Source organism: Mauremys mutica, chromosome 7, assembly GCF_020497125.1.
Source record: "Mauremys mutica isolate MM-2020 ecotype Southern chromosome 7, ASM2049712v1, whole genome shotgun sequence".
Lineage (NCBI taxonomy): Eukaryota > Metazoa > Chordata > Testudines > Geoemydidae > Mauremys > Mauremys mutica.
Window position 1 is genome coordinate 129,183,229 of NC_059078.1, and position 26,939 is coordinate 129,210,167.

At 56.7% G+C, this 26,939-nt stretch overlaps 2 protein-coding genes across 7 annotated transcripts in view; one reads left to right on the top strand and one right to left on the bottom strand.

Moving 5' to 3' along the window:
• ABCC2 (ATP binding cassette subfamily C member 2) overlaps window positions 1–5,423 on the top strand; it is a 56,448-nt gene extending 51,025 nt beyond the window's left edge. For 2 of the 3 annotated variants that reach the window (XM_045025775.1, XM_045025776.1), the window contains exons 31-32: window positions 2,570–2,764; window positions 4,194–5,423. In XM_045025775.1, the coding sequence (XP_044881710.1) occupies window positions 2,570–2,764; window positions 4,194–4,323 (325 nt within the window). In that variant the 3' untranslated portion in view covers window positions 4,324–5,423. Of the gene's footprint in view, window positions 1–947; window positions 1,074–2,569; window positions 2,765–4,193 lie in introns of those variants that run through there. The other variant, XM_045025777.1, reaches the window with a different exon arrangement.
• A 449-nt stretch (window positions 5,424–5,872) lies between these two features.
• Window positions 5,873–26,939, bottom strand: part of LOC123375127 (dynamin binding protein) — an 80,186-nt gene continuing 59,119 nt past the window's right edge. For all 4 annotated transcript variants that reach the window (XM_045025779.1, XM_045025778.1, XM_045025780.1 and 1 more), the window contains 13 exons: window positions 21,382–21,569; window positions 18,516–18,615; window positions 16,427–16,574; window positions 15,826–15,843; window positions 14,919–15,118; window positions 14,466–14,596; window positions 13,929–14,033; window positions 13,352–13,480; window positions 9,748–10,080; window positions 9,034–9,216; window positions 8,753–8,951; window positions 8,065–8,531; window positions 5,873–7,583 (listed from right to left, as the gene is read on the bottom strand). In XM_045025779.1, the coding sequence (XP_044881714.1) occupies window positions 7,398–7,583; window positions 8,065–8,531; window positions 8,753–8,951; window positions 9,034–9,216; window positions 9,748–10,080; window positions 13,352–13,480; window positions 13,929–14,033; window positions 14,466–14,596; window positions 14,919–15,118; window positions 15,826–15,843; window positions 16,427–16,574; window positions 18,516–18,615; window positions 21,382–21,569 (2,387 nt within the window). In that variant the 3' untranslated portion in view covers window positions 5,873–7,397. The remainder of the gene's footprint in view (window positions 7,584–8,064; window positions 8,532–8,752; window positions 8,952–9,033; window positions 9,217–9,747; window positions 10,081–13,351; window positions 13,481–13,928; window positions 14,034–14,465; window positions 14,597–14,918; window positions 15,119–15,825; window positions 15,844–16,426; window positions 16,575–18,515; window positions 18,616–21,381; window positions 21,570–26,939) is intronic.

The following is a 26,939-nucleotide window of genomic DNA, read 5'->3' on the forward strand; positions in this document are numbered from 1 at the left end:
CATGTGGGTGAAACCTAGTCATCATGGGGTGAGAGGCAAAGTGTCATCGTGGATCAAAAACAGGCCAAGAAACAGAAAGCAAAGAATATGCTTAAATGGTCACTTTTCATTCTGGCTAAAGGTCGCCGCGGGCCGTACGTGGGCCCGTGTTGTACAATACATTTATTAATGGTCCGGAAAGAGGCTGAGCAGGGAGGCGCGATTTTGTAGCTAACACAAAGCTACAACTTCAGAGGGACCTGATCAAGCTAGAGGAATGGGCAACATGATGGAAGATGAAATTCACTGTTGATCAATGCAAGTAACGCACAGTGGAGGGAGGGGAGAAACTGAACAACTCGCACCATATGGGGTTGTAAATTAACTGTATCAGTGACACTTGTACCTCACTGTAGCCAGCTCAACGGCAAGCTCATCTCAAAGTGCAGCTGTGGGCCAAAAAGGCTACAAAATAGTTCAGTGTCAAGCTAGAAGGGCGTAACGAGTGGGTTCTGCAGGGATCTGTCCTAGGTCCAGTTCTGTTGAGTATCTTCAATGATTTGGAGACTAGCAGAGAGAGTGTACACTTACGAAGTCTGTGAACAATACCACGCTGAGAGGGGTTGCAAGCGCTTTGTGGGCAGGATTAGAATTCAAAATGATTTGGACAAACTGGAGAAATTAACTTAAGTAAATAGGATGAAATTCAATAAGGACAAATGCAAAGCACTCCATGTTGGAAGGAACAATCAAATGTATAAATACAAAATGGGAAATGACTGCCTAGGTTGGAGTGCTGCAGAAAAGGATCTGGGGGGCACAGTGAATCACAAACTAAATAGTGGATCACAAACATAGTGGATCAACAGTGTAATACTGTGCAAAAAAAGCAAACTTCATTCTAAGCTGTGTCAGTAGGAGTGTTGTGAGCAAGACATGAGAAGTAATTCTTTCCCTCTGTTCTGCAGTAATGAGGCCTCAACTGGATTTATTGTGTCCAGGTCTGGCACCACACTTCAGGGAAGAAAGTCCAAATGAGAGCAACAAAAATTATGAAGGGTCTAGAAAACGTGACCTATGAGGCAAGATTAAAAAAAAAAGCGGGGTGGGGGGGGTGGTTCAATCTGGAGAAGAGAAGACCGAGGAGGGACATGATAACAGTCTTATAAAGCAGAGGAGGGGAGCTCAGGCTCTTTAGCCACTGAGGACAGGACACGCAACAGTGGGCTTCAACTGCTGCAAAGGAGATTTTAGGTTGGAGAGTGGGAAAAAAACTTCCTGACCGTAAGAGTAGTTAAATACTGGGACAAATGACTTATGGAGGTTGTGGAATCACTGTCATTGGAGGGTTTTTTTTTGTTTTGTTTTGTTAAGAGCAGATTAAACAGCTCTCAGACATGGTCTAGATCAGTGGTTTTCAGCCTGTGCTCCATGGACCCCTGGGGCGGGGGGGTCTGTGGACTTTGTCAAGGGGTCTGCAAAAGACTCATTCTGAAACCTGACTGACCAGAATTCGCCTAGGTCTACAGACAATAGATTTCCAAAGAGGTCCACACTGCCATCCGGAATTTCTTAAAGGTCCACAGATGTAAACTGGTTGAGCCCCACTGGTCTAGCTAAGCCGTAGGCCTGCCTCACTGCAGGGGACTGGCCCAGCTGCTCTGTCCTGCTTGGCTGTGATTCTGTGTGAGGTTGCCTAAGGAATGGCATGGTGAATAATAGCGCAAATGTTTCCTAAATCAATGGTGCGGCCGCGTTTGAATAGCGCGTGCAGGATTGGTCACCGCATCTCACCCAGCGTAGTGCTGACGTATGTGTGGGTGTGTTCAGAGACGCGCAATGAGAGTGCGCAAGGGCCTGGAAAAATGCTCACAGGACGAGTGAGTGACAGGCTTGGCATTGTGTCCTTTCGATGGAAACCAGCTAAGGGAGGGGGACACATAAGAATGGCCATATTGGGCTAAATCTATATAAAAAAATGACTGAGGCGCTAAATGAGGAATGTCTGTGTTCCCTGTCTTCTAAAACAAGACCAAGGAGACAGTCAAGCCCCCCCCGGCTTCCCTCCCCCATGTGTAATTAGCTTGTGGAATGTCTTGCCACAGGAAGTTGTTGAAGCCAATAAATTCACACTTCTGCAAGGAACGGGACATGTATATGGCTAGTAAGATGCTCCAGTGTTAGAGTGGTTAATGCTAAGAAAAATTTTGATACAGGATGAAGCCTAATTCTTCAAGGCATAAGCTGATCTCTTACTAAGCACGGTCCAGCTGGGACCTAATGGTGGGGTGGAGGGGTCAGAAGTCCCAGCATCTGCTGACAGCAGCATTCTTACATCTTCCTCTGCAGCATCTAGTGCTGCCCTTGTCGGCGACAGGTGCTGGGCTAGGCAGCCTTGTGTCTGCGCCCGGCTGCCACATGCCCTGTATCCTAATCTGGCTCAGGGCTTGGCTGATGGGGCAGGAGAGGCAGGGTGTGATGCTGCCGCTGGGCTACTCCAGGTCACTCGCTTGCCCTCAGTGGCGGCGGTAGCACTGGGCATGTTCTGAAGCTGCCCCGCATCAGTGCTGGTGTTTTCTCCCCACCCCAGCGTTGGGCAGCGGCAGCTGCTGTGCCTGGCCCGAGCCCTGCTCCGCAAATCCAAGATCCTCATACTGGATGAGGCAACAGCAGCTGTGGATCTGGAAACAGATCATTTAATCCAGACAACAATCCGGAGTGAATTTGCCAACTGCACTGTCCTCACCATTGCCCACCGCCTGCACACCATCATGGACAGCAACAGGTGTGTGTCTGTGCATGCACACTCATCTGTGCGTACACACTCGTCCACGCTTGCACCCCTGCACTACCAGGAGCAGTTGCTGTGCACACCATTCCACACAGCAATTGGTGATGGGGGGGGGGGGTAGGCACTCTACAGACCATCATGGCCGGCCGGAAAGGGGCGCTGTAGACGCAATGGGTGTGTGTGTGTGTGTGTGCGCGCACATGGGTGCTATACACACCATCATGGCTAGCCAGGGCGTTTGCGGGGGGGGGGCGGGGCTGTATACACCATAGTGGTCACCCAGCAGTTGCTGCACACACTGTTGCACACAGCACTTGGGGTGGGGTGGGGAGGCGGGTTCTTTACATACCATCATGGTTAGCCAGGCAGCCGGGGGGGGGGGGGGGCACTTAGCCACCACCCTGAACGCCCCCCTCCCCCCAGCAGCTGCTGTACACTCCATTCTGCACAGCAATGCGAGGTGGGTGCGGGCAGAGTCTATACACACCCTCATGGCCAATCTGGGGGGAGGGGTGTGTGCCATACACACCATCGCAGACAGCAATGGGTGTCTGTGTGTACACAGACACACATGGGCACGATACACACCACCATGGGTAGGCTGGGGAGAGGTGCTGTACACACCATCCTGGACACCCCCACCCCCAGGAGCAGTTGCCATACACATCATTGTGCACTTGGGGGAGGGGGGGTGTTGTAGGCAGGTTTGCACTATCATGGCTAGTGGGGGATGGGGGAGCAGGGGCACTGTACACACCACCAGGGCCACCAACACATTGAGGGAGGTGTGCAAGGGGCCAGGCTCCAGGTGGCAGCTCCAGGGGCTACACACACACACATATACAAGTGGGGGAGGGTGACAGACTGACCCCACCGCCAGAGGTGGTGTGGATGGGGCCTGGGCACCTTTGTGTCCTGCACCAAGTGGGTGTGCAGATGTGGCCTAGCCCACCATCTTGGACAGGCCATCGAGGCCCTGATCTCTGTGCAGCTCCAAACCTTGTCCCATTCACTCAGCCGTTGGGCCAGTAAGAGATGCCTTTGCCCCCGTCTTTCAGGTAGTAGAGGCAGACACAGGCAGGCCCAGGCCCCTGCCCAGGGGAGTGATTTACTGTCCTGCCTGGGGTGGGGAAGGAGCTGTAGATAACCTCGGACTGGGAAGGGTATGTACTAGGCAAAGCTGCATGACAGCAGCGCTGGTCCTGTGGCACCCAATGTTCTCATAGAATCATAGAATATCAGGGTTGGAAGGGACCTCAGGAGGTATCTAGTCCAACTCCCTGCTCAAAGCAGGACCAATCCCCAGCCAGATTTTTATCCCCATTCCCTAAATGGCCCCCTCAAGGCTTGAACTCACAACCCTGGGTTTAGCAGGCCAGTGCTCAAACCACTGAGCTGTCCCTCCCCCTCTCTGTGCTTGCAGGGTGATGGTGCTGCAGGCGGGGCGCATTGTGGAGTATGACAGCCCTGAGCGGCTGCTCCAGCAGCAAGGCCTTTTCTCTACCATGGCTAAGGACGCCGGTATCGTGAGTGCTCAAGCCACAGTGCTGTAGGAGAGCTGGAGCTGACAGGATGAGCACCCTGCCCAACACTGGAGCAGAACCTAGGGCAGGGCCCACCGCAAACTGGGACGGACAAACGGTGTAGTGCCAGAACCTGTTTTCCATTGCCTCAGTGCGCCTGGCAGCTCCGAGCAGCAGGACCTGCCCAGGACTTCACTCCTCTTCACCTGGGACTAAAGGAGAGAGTGCGCTGGGCTCTGAGTCCCTTGAAGAGGGGGCTTTGGGGCTGGGCTAGACAAGGCTAGGACTTACCTCACGGCAGGCAGCAGCTCGGGGCCTGCTGCTGCCATATCCAGAGGACAAATCCAAACCCCGCTACGTGGGGGTAGCTTCAATGCAGACGTGCCCAGGCCAGATCCCATGTGCACGTGGGCAGCAGCTCTAACGACACCCAGGGTACCTTTGCCCCGACACGCAGTCTGGGAGTAGCTCGGCTGAACGTGGGGGTATTTTTACATTCACTTTACTTATTGGTCCTTATTTTCAAGGCACTCAGTGGCATAGGCCCAGGATAGCTGAAAGATTAACTAAAGCTCCAGCTTGAAGACCCTGTTTGACAGTACTGCTCCTCTAGCAGAGTGGAGCTCTCTACCACAAGGGCAAAGCTGGGCAGGAGCCAGCTGCCTCAGGGGCCAGTCCAGGGCTCGAACCATCTGGCCCATCGCAGAGCTCCCCGTCTTCTGCTCCAAGTGCCAGGCGCACTGCTCAGAGCAGCCTTCCCCTGCAGAAACGGTGCGTCAGGACAATGTAAAAAGACGAAGGCCCTTGGGAGAGGCTGAGAGCACAAGCGAACCCCACGTGACACGTTAGACCCACTGCTTTAATGCAGACACCTCACTGATGAGGGCAGTATAAAATCTGCATAGAACAGAATTTCCTGATACTAATGACTGGATGCACGGACAAAATTTGGCTCCTCCCCGGTGAAAGGTGACTGCAGCCCTGGGCTGTCCCCACCCCCCACTGCAAGACTTGGAGTCAGTCTCTGGGCTTTGCTCCAAGCCCAGCCAAACAACTGGACACTCCCCTGCTCCCTGCTGGTGCTCATAGTGTGTTGTTGCAATTGTCTCTCGATAAAGGGTATTTAAACACTTCCCTTGTTTGTGATTCTATTGTGTGGGAGGCAAGGGGGGGAGTTGCTGAGGACTGGGCCTAGTCCAGCAGCAAGGGCGGCGGACACAGGAGGCACAGGGGTTGCTGCTCTGCATCGTGCGTTGCAAGCTGAAGCAGAAACCTGGCTCCAGTGTGACGTTGGGGCCCATAGCCTGGAACAGCTATCTGGGTTGTCCTCGCCCGCCCTATCGCCTCTGCACAGGGGCTGGGCCATCTGGCTAGTCACCAGTTGCCGGATTCTTGCTTCTGGGCACGGGTCCCAAACTGTGTGTTAGTCTCTTGGTTTCTCAGCAAGCTGCAGGGCGGCTGCTGCTCCAGTTTGTCACTGCAGCCTGGGCGCAGCAGGAGGAGCACAGGCTTACAGCGTTGCCAGCTGCATGTCCCTGACCAGGAACATGGCACTTGACGCAAACAAGCCTGAGCAACACCAAGGGAGACATTTTAATTAGGGGACACACACACACTGCCGTCAGAGCACAGAAGGAGGACGTGTCTCTTGGGCCAGGAGCAGCAGCCCCCAAATACACCCCCTCCAATAGTGCTGCCCCATTCTGGGGGCACACGGCCAGAGCCTAGTAGGCAGTGTGGTATGTTGATGCCTTTATCCTACACTCTTGCCAAAGGATCTGGTAGATTCTCACCAGCTTCTCACAGCATTGGGACACGTGTGAGAGCAAAGGGATGGACCCCCAAGTTCTGGGGGTGGGCCGGGGTGAGGAGGGGAAATGGCTCAAGTGACAGGGAGGTGAGACTGCTGTCTTCCCTTTGGCTCAGCTGAACGACTGGAGGCAGGGCTCTCTGTGGGCAGCTGCTGCCTGCTGGGCACTATGGCAAGGAGTATCATGTATCTCCCACAGCAGCACTGTGCTGCTAGTCCTGAAACGAGGGCCTGGGAGAGCCCAAACCCAGGGTATGTCTCCACTGCAGGGAGGAGGTGTGAATTCTCAGCCCGGGCAGAGCCGACGTGCATGCTAAACGCAGCAGAGTGGCTGCTGCAGCACAGGCTAGCCGCCCGAGGTAGAGTCCAGCAGGCCGGCGGGGCTTGGACGCGGGAAGCTAGCCCTGGCCATTGCCCCTGCCCATGCTTCAGCGGAGCGTGTGAGCCTGTCTGTGCTGGGCGTTCCAGTGCCTGCTGCAGCACGGACATACCCTAGACCAGCATCTCCCCCAAGGGAGGCAGGCGGTTCTGGGGAGATGGGTCTCCCCAGCTGTGGAATCAAATGGCTCATAACCAGTGACAGTGAGTCCTCTCCATGGAGTGGGGGAAGGGCAGAATCCCACCCTGAGCAGGTAACAGCTTCTGTACTCCAGCCCCAACTTCCCAGCTACAGCTTGACCCCTGCCCGGTGAGGGAGCCTGGCCCTTGCTCCCAATGCTCCTGCTCACTGCTGAGGAGCCGTGGGGCTCATGCTCTCAACAGCCCTGGTTGCTTTCAATGGTACTTGGCCAAAGAGGGAATCTTTGGCATTAAACCAGAAGCGCTGAAGGAAAGAAAATGCTGCACAGAGGCAGGGAGCAGAGCTTTGAACTGAGCGAGGGGGCCTCTTCCTTGGCTTTGCTCTGTGTCCAGTGGGGCCCAGTCAGCTCCTAGCAGCTAGATCGAGGGGGAAGCTACTTGCCATACTAGGAGGAAGAGACAGGACAGGAGGCAACATTAACTCCTGCTGCACAGGCTTCCCTGTAACCTCACTGCCCCTGGCCAAGCCACGGTCACCACGCCAACTGACGGCTGCCTGGGCGGGGCCGAGCCCCGGCAGGGCCTGGGCCGCCCAGCACCACTAGCAATACTGCCTGCCTTTCGGTGGCTGGAGGGTTGGCTTTTCACACAGAAGTGAGCAATACCGGTTGCCTCAGCCCAGCAGGGTCGCAGACCCTTCCCCCACAAGTCTCTGACATGGTCCAGCTGGGATTAAGGCACCAGAACGTGGTCTCTCTGTGGGGATGGTACAGCCTCACGTATACTCTGTCTTCCGGATGTAACTGGACGGCACGTAGCCCTGCCTCCCATGCACCTCAGCTAACCACCACTCTCGATTGCCCGTGATATCTTCAAACTGTAGGATCCTGAGTCTCTGATTGGCTGATACACTCAGCTCATTTGGACTTCGGCCTTTAAAGGTGTAGACAGCATAATAGACCTAGAGGGACAGGGGGAGAAAGCGGGTCAGAGCCAGGCCGGGCCTGAGGAACAACAGGCCAGGATCAACACTATCACGTAGCTCTTTGTGTAGTGTGAGAATTACTCAGACACACTCAGAGGGAAACTGAGGCACAGCAAGGGGAAAGGACTATTTCCCAGGGTCATAAGGGCATAAGAACAACCTCAGAACAGCTGATCAGTGGCAGACAGGAGGTGCAGGATGGGAGAGGGAGAAGCCGGGCCAGGGCATTCTCAGGGGAGGGAAGAGTCGGACAGGGGTGGGGGGCTGGAGGAAGGTGTGAAGTGGGGGCGGGGCCTGGGGTGGAGTGGGGGTTGAGCACCCTCTGGACTGATCAACCAGATCTGCCTCACACGTACCAGCACCCCTTCCCTAGTGAAGGGAGGGTTCAGCCTCTGCCCAGTGAAGGGTGTGACTTGCAGCCCCTCCCCCATAGAGCAAGGACAGCAGGGGGGCTTACCTGGTTGCCCTCAGACTCGCTGCTCTCCAGCCCCGAGTCTCTGTCCTCCAGCGAAGGTGCCGGCCTGAGGTATGCTTTGCCAGGGTGCCCACTGCGGGTGCTGGAGCTGCTGTTCAGCTCAGGACGACTGTAGCGTTGGTGAGCTGGTGTCATATTGGGCTGCTGGTTGGATTCCATGGGAACCGTTCTATCAGAAGAGCCAGCCTGGGGCTGGGAGGCAGCATCTGTCTCGGAGCGGGACCTCAGGGAGTGGTATGGATCCCCTGGCGAGGCACAGTCCTGCAGAGGTTTCTGGGTGAAGGTCACGGTCATGCCACTCGGGTTGAAGGTCAGGGTGTTGCTGCTGTGCGGTGAGGAGCTACTGTGTTCGGACTCATTGGAGGAGTGGCTGCCCACCGAGATGTCTGAGTGGCTGCGGCGTGGATTATAGGGCTTCAGGAAGGAGCTGTACACAAAGCCTTTGGTCACTGCGGAGAAGGGAGCGGGGTCAGGGTCAGAGACGAAAAGGTTCCCATGGAGAGGAGAGTGGGTCAAAGGGGAGAGGATTATAAACCAGAGAGGAGACCACAGGAGACAGGCCAGAGTGGCCGCCTGTCCCCGGAGGGTTACAGTTAGTTGTTCATGGATCCTGGCCGATGGCAGAATCAGGGAAGACCCTGTGCTGCTGGAGGCACAGAACCCCACCTACCTCCATTGTCAATGAGCCAGCGGTTCTGGCTGCCCATGGGGTCCTTCTTCTTGAGGACGCCCACGAGATCACCCTCCAGCAGCGAGACATCCAGGTCCTGGGCTGCGTTGAAATTGCGCTCTGCCTGGAAGAGTTTCTCCGGGGGATACCTGGCCAGGAGGGCAGCTCGGAGTTCATCCGACTGCAGCATGTAGCTGGGCTGGAGGGGAACAAGACACCCATGAGAAGGCCCCCTTGGGCTCCCCAGACCAAACCCCCGAAACAAGGCAGAAGGGACTCACTGGGCCTAGGAGTGGCTGCCGCCTGGCAGACTGGCGCTCCACGCTCCTCCTGTCAAAGGGTCTCTTGGCAGCCGTGTGGGACTCCGGGAAGAAGGTAAAAGCCTGGAGCTGCTGGAGAACTCGGCTGTGCTCCTCTTGGAAGATGGAGATGAGGTTCCCCTCCCTGCCAGCCACTCGCAGCAGCTGGAACAGGAGCAGAGGGTAGGACGGTGCCATCAGCAGAGCTCTGCTAACCCAGAGACCCAGCAGCCAAAGGGCAGCTCAGCGGAAGATGAGCCAGATGCTGGTCTAGAACCTGCACCAGTGACCAGGGCAAGGACTGAGCCAGCCCTGGAACGCCCCTCTGGCAGGGCAGGGGCGAGCCTATCCTGCCACTTCCCCTGCAGTCCCTGCTGTGGGGACAGAGGGTGAGCCCCAAGGCCTGCTGATCCAGCACCTTTCACAGCAGCCCCTGCCACCAACAGTATCCAGTCCCCTGGAGCAGGGGGAGCCTACAGGCGCAGCCTCGAGGGGAGGCCAGAGTCTGACACGACAGCCACAGCTCCGCACACAAGGGAGACAAACCTCAGGAAGCAGAAGCTCCCCCAACACATGAGAGAAAACCTCCAAAGAGGCATGTCTGCAGTGAGCTAGAAGTATCTGCAATCACATCCTCCCTGCTCCATCCCCTGCCCCTGTTGCTGAGTGGGACCTAGCTAGGTTCTGGGAACTCACCGACAGCAGTGGCCTCAGCTCCCGCAGTGCCAGGTGCACAAAGTCGCAGTGAGCCCTGGCATAGCCCCGCAAGCAGCTGGCAAACAGCTCCTTGGCACAGCACTGGAACTTGGGCAGCTCGTCTAGTAGCTGGGCATTCAATGCCTCATAATTGTTGCGAGCTGACTGCAGCTCCTCCAGTGTCCGTTTGTCCTTCAGCTTCTCCGCCCGCTCCGTGCAGTTGTGGAAGTCCAGGAGCTTGTCGAAGCGTTTCTGCACCAGCTTGTGCGGCCCCATGAACATGCTTAGCAGCTGGTTGAGAGGGGAGATCACCAGCCGCTCCGTCCTCTCTTTCTGGAAGACGGTGAAACAAGAGGCAGGTGACAGGGCATCCCCCTCTTTCCTGGTTCAGCCTCTCTCAGCCAGGGCAGCTGGTTATTCAGGGATTTATCTAGCTAGCTGCACGTGTCCCAAGCGATGGAGAGTCCTAGCTGTCCTGATTCGACAGCCAGAGTCATCTCACTGGCACTAAACGTGGACTGAGATTCAATTTACATTCCCTTCACTCAGCTACCTTCATCAGATACCTCCTAGTCACCCCTTACCCCAATCCCCACTGATCAGCCTGAATCGTCCCTCTTTGTCAGTTCCATCCAGTGCGACCTGGCAAGCTATATGAGTGTTTCCAAAGTGGCAGGTCTGTGGACAGGGATAAACCACACAGGGTAGGACCACGTGCTGTGCCCGGGGTCCGAATCCATGTACCCATTTGTCAGCAGTGTCCATTCCTGCACTGGTGGCAGCTTGGTATGCAGCACAATGCCATCTCTGCCCTCTCTCTCCTCTGTCCCACCGTATTCCTACACCAGCATTTCTCAAACTGTGGTCCATGGGCCTCGCTGTTCCCTGGTGTGTAGGAGGCGCTGGGAGGGAGAGGGAGGACCAGGGACAGGGTGCGTTCGAGGGAGGGGGCGGAAAGAGGAGGGGCAGGGGTGGAGCAGGGGAAGGACCTGGGGCTGAGCAGGGGACGGAAGTCCACAAAAATTTTTAAATCAAAATAGGGGTCCTTGGGTTGCCGAAGTTTGAGAACCTCTGCCCTACACTAGTCCCACGTTTCCTGCTGGTGCACCTCACGTTAACCCCTCTCTGCCAGCCACCTCAGTGTCTCACCCTAAATCACTCCCCATCAACTCCACTGTGCTTCAGGCTGAAGCTTCCATCTCAGTTACCTCCCAACTCTCAGACAAAACCATCCAAATCGCCCCCACTGCGTCTCAGCCTAACCCACCTCCCAAATCACTTCTGTCTCATCCTAATCACACACCATGGTACTTCCTCCTGACTCGACCCTTACAATACCACATTCTGCATCTCCGTCTTACCTCAATTCCTCCCCATCACTCCACCTTGTTCCTCCTCCTCAGCCCAGTGTCAGTCTAATTCATCCCCCTGCAGTGTCTCACCCTTTCTCGCTAGTCAGCCCCCATGTCACCCTCTTTTCCAATCACTCTCTTCTATCAAGTATCAGAGGGGGAGCCGTGTTAGTCTGGATCTGTAAAAAGCAACAAATAGTCCCGTGGCACCTTATAGACTAACAGATGTATTGGAGCATGAGCTTTCGTAGGTGAATACCCACTTTGTCAGATGCAAAGTACCAGCTGCTCCATTATCTTGCCCGGGATCAATGTTAGGCTGACAGGCCCATAATTACCCAGGTCACGCTGGTTGCCCTTTTAAAATATTGGCACAACAGTAGCTTACTTCCAGTCTTCTTTAACTTCCACAGTGTTCCAAGACTTATTGAAAATCAACATTAACCATCCAGATGCAATGGATGCAAGTTGTGTGGACCTCCTGATTTCAAAACGTCTAACTTTAGTAGCCGCTGTTTAATGTCCTCCAGAACAGTGGTTCTCAAGCTTTTTTCATCTGTGGACCACTACAAAATTTTGAATGGAGGTGCAGACCCCTTTGGAAATCTATTGTCTGTATCTATAGCTGAATTCTGTTCAGTCAGTTTTCAGTCAAAATCTTTCATGGACCCCCTTAGACATAGTCCATGGATGACAGGTTGAGAACCAGTGCTCCAGAGATACTAGAGGAATGGATAAAACTCAAACGTCTGGAAACCAGGAAATACAGAGTTAAGATACATGCCCACATAATCTTAACTCTGCCCTCTTTGAGCAAAGCCCCAATATGCCTGTGACACATACTTTCACTCTACGTTTGTGCGGTACTGAACAAGAGCTACCTACTCCTGCCATACATTCAAACATTTAACCTACTCCGTAGATAGAATACCACATCTCTAAACTTTACAACCTCCTCAACACCTTTCACAACCCGCGAGCCCTTATATGTACAATGCCATCTAACACAATATGTTCCCTTACCCTTCATTAAACACAGAGCACACACACGGCAAGACCCCTGTGCCCAGCCACTGACACAGCCTACACAGAGCAGCACTGAAGTGAGGCTGACTGGGTCTCTCAAGGTATACTTTTCCCTATGATCAGATACATGGGGGTCAGGGAGAGGGGCTCACCCCCCAAGGGGAGTACAGCCCCTCAGATCCCCTCCTATCACAATCACAGCTCTTCCAAACTGCTCCCACTAATCCCACTACCATTCAGTGCAGTTACACCTAACACAGTGAACACAGCAGCAGTACATGCAGATAATTCCCAGTGGCCACTGCCAGCTCCAAGGGGGCAGAGCACAAACTTAATTAAAACCCCTCGTTAGTTTCCATTATCACCAGACCTCATTGCCTCCATATCTGACATGAAACTTTCCTTCCTAGTCCCCAACACTGTGCCTCAACCTAAGACCTCCCTTCTAGTCAATCCTCTTTTCACTCTACATCTCCTGAGGCCACCCCATGACTCACCCTAAATCTTCCCTCTAGTAACCCCCATTTTATTAGTAAATCATCCGTTCTAGTCACCACCCCATATCACACTCACTGACCACTCCATGAATCCCTCAATCATCTCCCACTTACTCGTGCTTTCTCTCACTAATCTTCACCTCTCATCACATCACTCATTTCACCCTAAACTTCCCTGAGTCACGCTCTGTAGTATCCCTGAGCCCCACAGTCACCCCAAGTATCACCTCAATCCATTTCTAGTGACCCCTTCGACTCTCACCCTCAATTTCCCTGCTAGCCATCATTCTGTCTCACCCTAATCTGGCCACTGCTAACCCCCCATGTTTCATAAATCAACATCCACATCAACCCTGTGTCATCCAATTTCATCCCCTCACTCTCTTCTGCTGTATTTCACCCTAAACCCTCCCCTCTAGCTAACACCCCATGTTTCACCCTAAATCCGCCTCCCTTACCATAAATCTACATCAATTACGTGTTTTGTCAGTGAATAGTCAATAAAACCCAAGCCTAACTCCAAGCTTCACAGCCTTCCCCAGCTCAAAACCACACGGTCCAACCCGCCCAGCTGGCATTACCTGGAGTGTAAATGCACACCAACATTCGTAGTCCGGAACGTGTAACGGAGCTGTGTTACCCGCCCACACTCATTCCGAGGGCCCTGCTGCCCCCGCCATGCAGAGACAGCAGGTCAGCACAGAGCAGGGGAGGAGGCGGCTCACTTACGAAGCTGGAGAAGAGCTGGTCGCTGATGAGCTGATGCACTTTCTGCAACTGCTCCAGATCCCCACTGCCCTGCTGCATGCACAAGTCCCACATGCTCACTGCTGCCAGCACCTTCACACAGGCCGACTCCTGGGGTAAGGGACACAAACAGCAGTCAGTGCAATGATCACCTGCGACTGAGGGCTGTGCAGAACCCCTCCCACACAGCCAGTGACCCAGAGAACAGGGTCCCTTCCCTCCCCTCCCACTCTCACCTCAGAGAATGGGACGTGCCCAGGGGCGGCTCCAGGCACCAGCACACCAAGCGCGTGCTTGGGGCGGCAAGCCACGGGGGGCGCTCTGCCGGTCGCCACGAGGGCGGCAGGCAGGCTGCCTTTGGCGGCTTGCCTGCAGAGGGTCCGCTGGTCCCGCAGCTTCGACCAGCAGCCGAAGGCAGCCTGCCTGCCGTGCTTGGGGCGGCAAAATGCCTAGAGCCGCCCGTGGATGTGCCAGAGCTTGAACCCTCCTCTAGGAGAAGGGAATCACTGACCCCACCAGGCTGACTAGTGAGGGCAGCCCCAGTCGAGCACGGACTCACCCGGACATGCTGCAGGTAGAGGGAAAGGTCTCGGATGAAGGATTTGATCAGCCGCTCCTGCAACCGGAAATTCTTCTCCGTCTCCTCAAAGGCCTCGTCCTTCAGCTGTGATGGAGAGTGGCTCAAAGGGGTCAAATACAGCACCACAGTGTCCTACCCAATGGGAACTGCAGATGGCCCTTTGCTCCCAGAGCAGAGACAGGCCATGGGCAATGCCTCCCTCCAACGGAAGAGAGACTGAGGGACACTGACATCCCAACATACACTTACCCAGAGGGGAGAGAGGCCAGAGGCATTGACCCCTGGCCATGTCTGTACCGGGCTCCGGATACTGAGGCAGAACTTCTGGCTAAACATTACCTTGGGGTGACTAGAGGCCCGGGGCACTGACCACTCCCCCCACCCATCTGTGCTGAGCTGTGGATCACCAGGCAGAGCCGCGTGATGAGCATAATTAGAAGGGGAAGGCCAGAGGGGTACCAGCCCCCCTTCTGCTCCCTCTGCCTGCAGGGGGCTCCAGCTGCGCAGGTGGATTACCTGGGGGGCGAAGCCTGTGAGGTGCTTGAGGTGGCTGCTGACACGGTTGGATTTCTTGATGATGGAGTGGAAGTTGAGCTTGGAGATTTTCTCCATGAGGCTGTCCTCATCCCCTTTTCGGTACTTCAGCACTGGGAGAGGGAGGAGCAGGAATCAAAGCTCCACTCCAGCAACTGCTCTGCAACCTCCTCACCTACCCCTGGTGCTGCATATCCCCAAATACCTCCCTCTTTCCCTCCAGCCACTGCATCCCCATCCCCCCACCCACCACATCACCCCTGCCACCCCATCTCCACCGCAGCCCTGCCACCATGTCCCCCACACCCAGCTGTCACATACTCTCCAAAGCTGCCTTCCCAGCCCAGCTGCCGCATCTCCCCTGCTGCCTCCCTGTTGCTGTGCCCAGCTGCGCTGGGGGTGCCTCCTCATCCCAGCTCTGCCAGGCCGGCTCACCCAGGTCTTTGCGACGTTTGTACTCGTTGATGTTGACGTTGATCTCCTTGACTGCAAGGACTGCAGCGGCGAGTGGTGCCTTATCAGGGTGCGACTCAGGTGTGGCGCTCAGCAGCTCCATGAGCAGCAGTGGGTATCGCATCACCCTCTGCACAGGCTTGATGAGGAAGGAGCCCAGGTTGATGTAGTTTGTGCAGCCCCTTGGCAGTCAGGAGGAACGAGATGCATCAAACTTCAATCCAGCTCCACAGAACAGTGCCTACCCTGCCCCCCAAACCCACCCCAACCCATTGCACGTATCCCCCCAAAGCTACTGAATCTCAGTAACTCACTGCACCCGTACATCCTCAAAGCTTCCCAACCTCAACCCCCAGACTCACATGCTCCTAAAAACCAAGGCGTCCGCCCATCTCAAACCTGCTGCAAACTCACACCCTGCAATCCACATCAGCCTCAAACTGCCCGGGCCTAGTGCACCGCCAACCCCTTCCTTTTACCACAATCCTGCCTGCCATCAATCCTGATCCCACAATCTCACCAACCCATCAGCCTCGCACCCTCCATCCCACTATCCTGGCTGTGTGCCCCAGAGCCCAGACCCTAACCTAAACTCTGTACAGACCGATTCTATATGAACTGTCTACACTGGACATGACCTCTCCATTGCTTTGCCATACTCCTGCACAGACACCCTTTACTCTTCCCTCCTCTGCCCAGCCCAGCCCAGCCACGCCCCAGACCCACCAAACCCAGCCCCAGGCTTCCGCATTCACAGGCTCCATGCAGCACTTATGTTTCCGCAGGCATGCACACAGCCTAGGGAAGGAGGATATTAGTTGTGGGGATGGGTGCCAGGGCTGAGACAGACTGACAGGCATGCAGTGAGTAATGGGAAGGAGGCACTTACCACTCACTGTACAGGCTCCTGCAGGGACGCAGAGGGTGGAAAAGCAAAGAAAGGAAGCTAGTTAATGGGACGATCAGGTGCGGGCTCCAGCAGCCAGCACCTCTGCCCTGCAGTGACACTGGGAAGCAGCTGCCTGCTCTGGCCCAGAGCCCAGAGGCTGAAGCTGCTGGCTTCAGGGGGATTAGCCTTTTGTGACCCTGAGCCAGGCAGCTGAGAACGTCAGCCAGGCAAGGAAGCCAGCGCCATCAAGCCACTGACTAGGCAGGACCGAAGGCTCAGGAATCCTCACCCCAGAGACGTGCTGTTCACTGTAACCCAGGAGGGGCCCTGCAGGTATCCTGCCTGGGGTGGGAAGGGGAGATGAGGCATTCAGGCCAGGGGGCCTTTTCTACTGTTGTCTCTTCTCTTCTGCTAAGGCCTCAGAGACCAAAGGGACCTGGACACCAAGACAGTCCCGTGTATTCTGGTAGGGGTAGAGAGAGAGTCTGCAAAAGGGGCAGGAAGGCAGGCTCCTGTCTCAGCATGCTCAGGATGAGGGGCAGAGTGTGGAAGGAGGCGGCCCAGACTCCTGGCCAGGATGCGGGGTGGGGAAGGCAATCACCTGAGGTTCTCCAGGGAGTCCAGTAGGTGTTTCTGGATCCTCTCGTCCTTCTCGTAGGCCTCCAGCAGTGCAATAGCCTCATCATGGTTCTGGCAATACACTTTGTACACCTCTTCCAGCCCTGCCTGGTGCGCCAGGAATGCTGGCCCTGTGGAGAATGACCAAGGCTGCTCAGTGGCTCCTGCCCACCCTGAGCTCTGCTCAGCCCTGGTGCCTTTACAATCTCTGTTTCTGTCCTGGCGAGATGCCCAGAGCTGTCCACTCCCCCTGCACACACGTTGCTTGAGAGGACGGCAATATTAGAGCACCCAGCTTACTTTCCAATCATTCTTAATGCACCTGTACATCCTCCTGCTTTTCCGCCCGCTGCCGTCGCTGCGCAGCTGCCAGCACTGAGCGCCCCATGCCCACTCATTACTTATTACATGTATTGGGGCAGTGCTCGACGGCCCCACGACAACGGTGGCCCCTTGTGCCAGGAACAAAAAGACAGTTCCTGCCCTGGAGCCCACAACCTGAGTTACAACCAGACGCTACAGAGGCAGAAGCAGACACGTGGGGGTGGGCAGGAAGACAATGTTAACAGTGAGACCAGTTCACTTTGCATAGTGGGCAGCAGTCTCAGCTCCCCACCTGCCTGGCTATTATCCCTGGCTGTGCTCTGAGGGTATCACAGCACAGGTGAGTGCAAAGGACGGACCCAAAGAGGATAAGGGACTGGCTTTATGGATGTGGACCGGGTTTTCACACACATGTGGGGAGGCCAGGGAGTCAGCACGGACAAAGCAGCAGGGATCAAGGCTGGCTCATGGCACAGTGGAGATAGAGGTCAATAGCACGATGAGATCATAGCTCTGACTCCTGGATCTCTCCTCAGTGGGTCTGGCATGTTCAGAAGGCCATGGAGCCCAGGGCAGTTCAGACTGTCTTTGCATACACATTAACGGACACATAGCCACTGTGCTGACTGCACTACCAACTTACAGTACTTCTATCCCTCTGGAGGTTCCCCAATCCCTCTGGCGTTTACCAGCTGAGTCCCCAGCAGATGTCAGCACCTCACTGGGCACTTCCTCCTCCCAACTGCTCTAGGCTCCACAGGACTCTCATACTCCCACCTCCGCCATCCCGCCCCTCTCTCCAACCCCAGGGCAACTCGTTTGTCACAGGTGGGACCCAGCAAACAGAGAAGAGCTGAGCTCCTGGGAGTTCAAAAGAGAGAACAGAGAGCTCAGCTCTGGCAGGTGGACAGCAGGAGCAAAGGGTCACTAGGAGCAGAGAATAACTCTGAGGCATGCTCCAGCGCAGTCAACCACACAGGATGCACAAAGCCCAGGAGGGAATCATGCATGGTGGGAGGGGGAGTGGGGAGAAACTGGGCAGCCCTGAGGGTTTGCCACGACTAGGACAGAAAGGGGGTGGAAGGGGTAGGAGGTATCCCTGTGAGAGCTCTCATGAGGCAAGCTGCCCGTTAGCAAGTGGTGGTGGGGGAGCTGCTGCCAAGGGGATTTCAAACGAGTTAGAACATGCTCACTAATGCCTCAAAATATTTTTTATCCTAGTCAAGAAAAACCTGGAGAAAAACCAAAGGAGCCTAATGCCAGAGACCTCCAATGGCAGGATCCCTGGTCAGCCGAGCCCATGGAGGGGAGCAAGACAGAGTCTGGGGAGCTGCACCTTTGGCATGAGTGGAGGAGAGCACTGGGGCAGAGCGAGCCCAGCCACGGAGAGGGGGAGGGGTGAAAGAGAGAGGAAGGGAATAGAGTGGGAACACCCTGAGGTGCGCCAGGGAATTTCCAGGGAGACCCAGGACGCAGTGAGCCTGCGGGGGGTTGGAGGGATCTGAATGTCCCAGCGCACAGACCCAGCAGGCATGGAGATCTCCCAGGGGAAGCCTCCTTACTGGAGTCACTGAGCATGGGACAAAGCCCTGGAGAACAAGCAGCAGGGCTCAAGGCTGGCCTGGAAAAAGGCTGGGAGGCAGCAGATGAGCTGAGCCCGCACCTTCCCACTGAAACAGCGCCCTCACCCTCCACCCCCACCCCTAAGGGCCCGCCTGGCTTGGGAGAAGCAATAACAGACTCCATACCAACAGCATCCCCAGCCTCCAGGGCGCCCAGCAGCTGCTTGGAGAAGCTAATCACCATCTGAATATTTCCAAAGAGCCCCTCAAAGTCCACACTCTGCACCTGCAAAGATGGGAAGAGAAGCATCCAGGTGGGAGAAATACTCAAGGCCAGGCCCCACAGCGACCTCACCCATGCCCCGCACAGCCCCACCACAGTACTCCATGCCTCCCGCCAGCAACCTCTGCCTCGCAGTTCCCATCCCCCCACAGCAGCCTGCGCCTCGCATTCCCTATCTCCCCACCAGCAACCTCACACATGGACCCTCATCTCCCACAGCGACCTCTGCCTCGCACCCCTCGTCCCCTCCACAGCAACCTCTGCCTCGCACCCCCATCTCCCCCCACAGCAACCTCTGCCTCGCACCCCCATCCCCCCACAGCAACCTCTGCCTCGCACCCCCATCTCCCCCCCAGCAACCTCTGCCTCACACCCCCCGTCCCCCCACAGCAACCTCTGCCTCGCACCCCCATCTCCCCCCACAGCAACCTCTGCCTCGCACCCCCATCTCCCCCCACAGCAACCTCCGCCTCGCACTCCCATCTCCCCCCCAGCAACCTCTGCCTCGCACCCCCCGACCCCCCCACAGCAACCTCTGCCTCGCACCCCCCCTCCCCACACAGCAACCTCTGCCTCGCACCCCCATCTCCCCCCCAGCAACCTCTGCCTCGCACCCCCCGTCCCCCCCACAGCAACCTCTGCCTCGCACCCCCCATCCCCGCACAGCAACCTCTGCCTCGCACTCCCATCCCCGCACAGCAACCTCCGCCTCGCACTCCCCATCCCCCCACAGCAACCTCCGCCTCGCACCCCCATCCCCCCACAGCAACCTCCGCCTCGCACCCCATCCCCCGCACAGCAACCTCCGCCTCGCACCCCCATCCCCCGCACAGCAACCTCTGCCTCGCACCCCCATCCCCCCACAGCAACCTCTGCCTCGCACCCCCATCCCCCACAGCAACCTCCGCCTCGCACCCCATCCCCCCCGCACAGCAACCTCCGCCTCGGACCCCCATCTCCCCGCACAGCAACCTCCGCCTCGCACTCCCATCCCCCCGCACAGCAACCTCCGCCTCGCACCCCCATCCCCCACACAGCAACCTCCGCCTCGCACCCCCATCCCCCACACAGCAACCTCCGCCTCGCACCCCCATCCCCCACACAGCAACCTCCGCCTCGCACCCCTCGTCCCCTCCACAGCGACCTCCGCCTCGCACCCCCATCTCCCCCCACAGCAACCTCTGCCTCGCACCCCCATCCCCCCACAGCAACCTCTGCCTCGCACCCCCCGTCCCCCCCACAGCAACCTCTGCCTCGCACCCCCCGTCCCCCCCACAGCAACCTCTGCCTCGCACCTCCATCCGTCCCACAGCAACCTCTGCCTCGCACCCCCCGTCCCCTCCACAGCAACCTCTGCCTCGCACCCCCCGTCCCCCCACAGCAACCTCTGCCTCGCACCCCTCGTCCCCTCCACAGCAACCTCTGCCTCGCACCCCCATCCCCCCCACAGCAACCTCTGCCTCGCACCCCTTGTCCCCACCACAGCAACCTCTGCCTCGCACCTCCACCCCCCACACCTCCCCCCATCCCCCACAGCAACCTCCGCCTCGCACCCCCGTCCCCCCCACAGCAACCTCCGCCTCGCACCCCATCCCCCGCACAGCAACCTCTGCTTCGCACCCCCATCCCCCGCACAGCAACCTCTGCTTCGCACCCCCATCCCCGCACAGCAACCTGCGACTTGCATTCCCCATCCCCCCCACAGCAACCTCTGCCTCGCACCCCCGTCCCCTACACAGCAACCTCCGCCTCGCACCCCCCGTCCCCCCCACAGCAACCTCTGCCTCGCACCCCCGTCCCCCCGACAGCAACCTCTGCCTCGCACCCCCCGTCCCCTCCACAGCAACCTCCGCCTCACACCCCACATCTGCCCACTGCAGCCTGTGCCTCGCACCTCCCATCCCCCCCAGCAACCTCTGCCTCGCACCCCCATCCCCCCCCCAGCAACCTCCGCCTCACACTCCCCATCCCCCCCCCAGCAACCTCCGCCTCGCACCCCCATCCCCCCACAGCAACCTCCGCCTCGCACGCCCATCCCCCGCACAGCAACCTCCGCCTCGCACCCCCATCCCCGCACAGCAACCTCCGCCTCGCACCCCCATCCCCCGCACATCAACCTCCGCCTCGCACCCCCATCCCCCCACAGCAACCTCCGCCTCGCACCCCCATCCCCCGCACAGCAACCTCCGCCTCGCACCCCCATCCCCCGCACAGCAACCTCCGCCTCGCACCCCCATCCCCCACACAGCAACCTCCGCCTCGCACCCTCATCCGCCTACAGCAACCTGCCTCGCACCCCACATCTGCCCACTGCAGCCTCTGCCTCACCCCCCCACAGCAACCTCCCCCTCGCACCCGCATTCTCCTACAGGCTGTAGTCCGGCTCCACTAACCACGACCGTCTCTCATGCCACCAAAGTTAAAACAGATGAAAGGAGACAAGTAGTTACCCCACTGATAATTAATCTGTGGAACTCACTGCCACAAGAGTGAGTAAAGAGTTTGGCAAGATTCAAAAGAGGATTGGACATTTCTATGAACAATGATAATGGTTCAAGTCACGTAAGCCACAACAAAAATTAAGCCAAACATTAAATGAAACAAGTTAGAGTGAAACGTCCCACCCTGAGCAGAAGATTCCACAGTTGCCACTAGGGGTCCCCGCACTGAACAAGCCAGCCATGGAGACAGAAACAGGACTCAATGGACCCCTGATCTGATCCTGTCTGGCTGTTCTTGTCCCACCACCTCCTGCCATAGGCTCCCCACCTGCGCCTGCTGCAGAGGCACCATGATCTGCTCCACACACATCTCGAGGTCTCGGATATAATCCCGTTCTGTCTGAAGGAGTTCCTCAATGACCTTCGACCTCTTCTCTAGCATCCTTTGCTTCTCGGTGGCGGCTGTGCCAGATGTTGCCTCCAGGGACACAGTCTGTGAGGAAAGGAGGGTCATTTCTGAAAGAAACAGACAAGGTCAAGCTCCAGAGACTGACAGCCGATGGCCAAGCCCCCTTTGATGCCTGCATCCTCCGTGGGCCTGTGACATGAACAAGGCCCATGCATTGCCTGGACCCTGCCAAGTGCAGAAATCTCCCCAAGCCCCAGGGCAGCTGAACCACTCTGAATGACGAGGGCAGCAGGAATGTCCTGCCCTCAAGCTCCAGACTCTCGAGGACAGACCCTGGCACGCTGGCATGTCCTGCCATGAGTCCAGGCCTCCTGAGGGCTCCAGGTCTGACCCCACCGACTGCCCTGAGTGCTCCTGCTCCCACTCCCACATTACAATAATTTGTATTGCAGGAGACCAGGAGACCGCTGGGGCCTCATTCAACTGGTGCTGCATGGACAGAGTCAGTCACAGCCCACAGTTCACCTCCAAAGAGAGTCTATTCACTTCAGCCTGAGGTGGATGGGAAATGCTGAAGGCCACCTTGGAATATAGTGCTAATGTGAACCACTTCCCTGCTGACTCTGGCAGCAAACACAACAGGTGAGCACGCTTTGCTGCACAGATCTCTCCCAGCCCCACAATGTTCTAGTTCCTGAACCCCCCCCGGGGGGGGGTACTGCTTGGGCTGCACTTTTCAAACATACAACTAGACCAGTGGCCAATCACCTAGTCTGGCCACATTGGGAGATTGGAGACATTTACAGGCCCTACTGGAGGGTCAGGCCCTACAAGTGGGGTTTGGATCCAAAACGGACGGACAGTAAATGCTAATGAGCTAGGAAACGCTGGCTGTTAAAACTACAAGCTCCAGGCAAAGGGGAGCAGAAAATTAACCGCCCCCTGTCATACACACAAAGAAAATAGGCAGGGACTTGGGTTGTCCCTTCTTGTGCAGAATGGGAGCCTGGGAACAATCCCTGTAGAGCTGACTGTCGTGTCCCTCCTCCCCAGCCTGTCCCTCCACTGATCCCTGCTGAACTAGGCAGCCCACCTGCTTCCCCTCCCACACCCAGGATGGGCCCCTTTTCTCTTTGTTCCCTTTTGGATGAGCATGGGGCAGCGCCCAGCAGCAGGATCCCAGAGAGGAAGCACTGCTGAGCTACCTACCTGCTGGGGTGTAGGGCCTGGCCGGGAACCCCTGGCTCTCCTCTCCCCTGCCCTGCCCCTCGCTGGGGGAACAGGGCTTCTATTCTCCAGCTCAGGTCATTTCCATTTGAATAGCTGAGAATGACTCCAGCAGCCACAATGGAGCCGGCAGGTGCCAAAGCCTGGAGCTGGAGTTCCTGCCCCAGGCAACTGGGAGTGAGTACCAGAGCCCTCCATGGACAGGCAAGCTCTCCAGAGCATGGCATTTTGTCGCCATCATTTCCCCTTTGCTCTTTCCAGAGAGTGGGGCCCACGCACCACACCCAAGAATGGTCTACGATGCCCTGTTTAGGGTCTGCAGGCTCTGGCATCAGTTCCCAAGGAAGTGACATGGTCCACATAACCAACCTCCGTGATCCTAGATGCCAAATGTTCCCCTGCTGGCACACCAAAGATAACAGGCCAGGCCAGGATCAGTCTGTGCTCGCTGGACTGGCCATGACAAGGGTTGAGCCTGAGCAGATGCAGCCGCTCACATCGCCCTCATCCTTGGGGTCCGAGTGCACAGACAAGGTCCAGGCTCCCTGCCCAACGTCTCCCTCTGCTAAGCATCAGAGGGAATGCACAAATATGAGCAGAGCAGGGGAGACAGACAGACAGACAGACAGACAGAGCAGAACAGACAGACACACAAATGGACAGAGCAGGGGAGACACATACACACTCTCACAGAGGAGGACAGACACACACAGTGGCAGAGCAGGACAGGAGGACATATACACATGCACAGCAGGACAGACACGCCCCTAGGCAGAACAGTGCAGATGGACACACAGGCAAAGTGGGATAGACAGACTCACACCTGGGCGAGATGGACAGATGGCATTGCACTACAGAGCAGGAATGGCCAGGGCTCAAAGCCAGACAGTGTGAAGCCTTGTCCTGGCAGACCAGACCCGCTAACAGAGCCACGGGGTCTGCCTCTGATACATGCCGGCAGCACATGTATTGCGTGTCACCCCAATCAAGCACACTGAATTGAATGGACAGACACAGCAGGCACGATAGGTGGCTAGACAGACACATCCAGGTAGATCAAGCAGAACACACACACGTACATGTGGCACAGTGTTTGCAGGTGAGCATGCGGATGGGCTCCTGCCTTCCTGTCTGTGCCCTTCCTTGGCAGCTGCCTGCTTCCTGATTTTCTGTCCTGCCTGATGCTCCCCAGCAGTCCAGCCCCCTCATTCTCAGGCAAATTCTGAGACATTTTATCCACGCAGATTGCAGATTCCGGGGTCCCAGCAACTTTCAACTACACCACGTGCCCTCCTCCTGCTCTTAAAGGGGTAGCACACTCGGGCAGCCACAAAGCCTGCATCCCCGTCCTTTCCCTGGGCCCCAGCCTGATTCCCTCATTCAGGGGCATTTCCTCCTGTGGGCTCCATTTCTCTCCCACTTCCAAGCTCTGCATGCAATGGCGTTTGGGGCAGTTTCCCACTCCACATTATTGGGTTTTATTGCTGCTGCTCAGCTAAAAAGTCTCCCATCAGTTCCAATGGCTTCTCTCAGTAACATTCAGGGACATACAGGCACAAAGTCTGGAGTTCCTCTCCTCCAATTCCATGCCAGAACCTCTCCACTCCAGCGTCTGCCCACTGCTGAAACCCAGGGGCGTCTCTAGGCATTTTTGCCGCCCCAAGCACGGCAGGCAGGCTGCCTTCGGTGGAGTGCCTGCGGAGGGTCCGCTGGTCCCGCGGCTTCGGCAGACCTCCCGCAGGCGTAAGCCGCTGGACCAGTGGACCCTCCGCAGGCAAGCTGCCGAAGGCAGCCTGCCTGCTGTCCTCGCCACGACCGGCAGAGTGCCCCCAGTGGCTTGCCATCCCAAGCACGCGCTTGGCGTGCTGGGGCCTGGAGCCGCCCCTGCTGAAACCCCTCTGCCCCAATCATTTCCTTGTACTCCCTCTTCTGTCTGGATCCAGCTGTCTTAGGCTTAGGGCTAGTCTACACTGGCAAGGCAGCACTTTAACTTGGCTTGTGTAGTCGTGGCAGAGCGCTGGGAAAGAGCTCTCCCAAAGCGATAAAAAAACCCACCTCCACAAGGGGCGTAGCTCCCAACACTGGGAGCGCGGCTCCTAGCACTGCTGCACTGTCTACAATGGCGCTTTACAGCACTGAAACGTGCTGCGCTCAAGGAGGGTGTTTTTTCACACCTCCAAGTGAGAAAGTTGCAGTGATGTAAAGTGCCAGTGTGGACAAGCCCTTAGACTGTAAACTCCTTGGGACAGGGACAGCTTTGTTCTGTGTTTGTACAGCTCCTAGCACAATGGGCCATGCCTGGGGCTCCCAGGCACTATGGTAATACAAATAAATTATAAATAATAACCAGTGCAGGAATGGAGCAGGATTTGCACTTGGAATGGAAGAAGGTGCTTGAATATGTAACAAAACCAGGGAAATGATCCTCATCAGTAGCTGCTTACAGCCCTTCTAACAAGCCAGGCCCCATAGGTGGCAGGTATTTAAGGCCAGGGAACGCTAAGCCTCCCCAAACAGCTGCCAACCCACTGCCTTTGAGAGCACAGATGCCTGGACTGTTGCCCCACCTGTGCTCTGCCCTGAGGTCCCACTCCCACTCTTCCCCGTGGCCCCGCCCTCGCTTTACCCCTTCCCATCTCTGTTCCACACCTTCCCCTGAAGACCTCACTACCTGCCGAGTCGCTCCTCTCCTTCACCCCCCCCCCGTGGAGAAGAGGAGCAATGGCAAGGGGCTGGCGGGGAGGCCATGTTGGGAGGGGATCGAGTGGGAGCGGGGTTTGGGACGGAGCATGGGCAGGACCTCAGGGGGAAGACGCCAAGCAGGGGTGGGCCTCAGAGCGGAGCCAAGGTCCAGGCACCAGAGGAGCTTCTGGTGCTCGTGCCAGCCTCCCCAAATGCTGGAGCCATGCACCGCCCAAGCCAAGCCCCACACTGCAACACAAGGCGATTCTGTGCTAGAACTAGTCATAACTCAGAATTTTCATTTAGCAAGAAGTTTCAGAGAAATCAATAGGATTTCATGAAAAATTTTCCAACAGAAAACCATGATGACAAACCTGTTCCGATGCACTCATGCCATTGTGCTGGGTCTCTGCACAGGTGATGGGACCCCTTGACAATCCCTTGTAAGCAGGCCTGCACCCTGCGGGAAGTTCCTTTTGGATGGTACCAAAGGCTTTATCTCTGCTCATCTCCCTTCCCCGACTTTCCCACCACTGCCAAGGCAGGGTCAGCTCCCCCTAGCCGTCAAGCTGTGCTCTGGCAGGGTTCGATTATATGGTGGCAAAAATGCTGGCAACTGCCTGCAGCCCTGTTTGCCCTGTGGTCACATCAGGGGGGTAAATCCGCGCTAACCACGGTGGCTAATTTTGAGGGGGGGAAAGCTGGAGCAGCCAGCTCGGGGGGGGGGGGTTATGCCTCCTTCCCAATGAGTCATTAAGCAGCCCAAGTTCAACCCACACAGCATCTTGCCAGCACCTTGCAGAGCTGGGGCTCACACCATCCCCACTTGAGGCCAATGTCTGACCACGCCCTGTCGCTCCGGAATAGATGCCTCCAGGACTTGCATTCCTGGTGGTGCCGCTGAGATGTCCCCAGCTCATGTCCATGCCTCAAAGCCACGGCAACGCTGAGAGCACAATGCCCAGAGACTCTCTTCAGCACTAGTCCTGAGGCACCCAGAATGCAGCTCCCTGCTCAAAGCCCTTAGAACCTGACTCCTTGTCTGGAATCTGTCCTGGCTGCAGTTTCTCCACTGCCTCTGGAATCCCTGAACACAGAATCTGACTCTGGATTGGGCTGGTTCAGAAGCCAGCATGAGATTTCAAACCAGGAGTTCAGCTTTCCTGGGGCAGAATTTACAACTCCTAACTAAACTGTGCAACCAGGTACTAAGGAGAGCTGGCATTAGGCTGTTTAGGGAACATACTCCCCTACTGCAAAGCTCCCTTGGGGCTGAACAGAAGCGCCACACCGACTCAGTAACTGCTGCTCCGTGCTCCCCCCTTTTCACTAACATACATATGTATAGAACCCATTGAAGCTGCTCCACAGTTGTTCCCCGCAACCCGCCCCTCTTCCCAGGATCCAACAACAGGTGGTGTTCTGGGATCCAGAAGGAACAGGTGTATTGCTCAGGAATGTGCAGAGGGGTCACACACGAATAAAGCAACAATGTGACAGTCATTCAGGGTAATTGCTGTCATAGCCTAAAAGAATTCTCCAGGTCCCTGCCCAGCCCTCTGATGAGC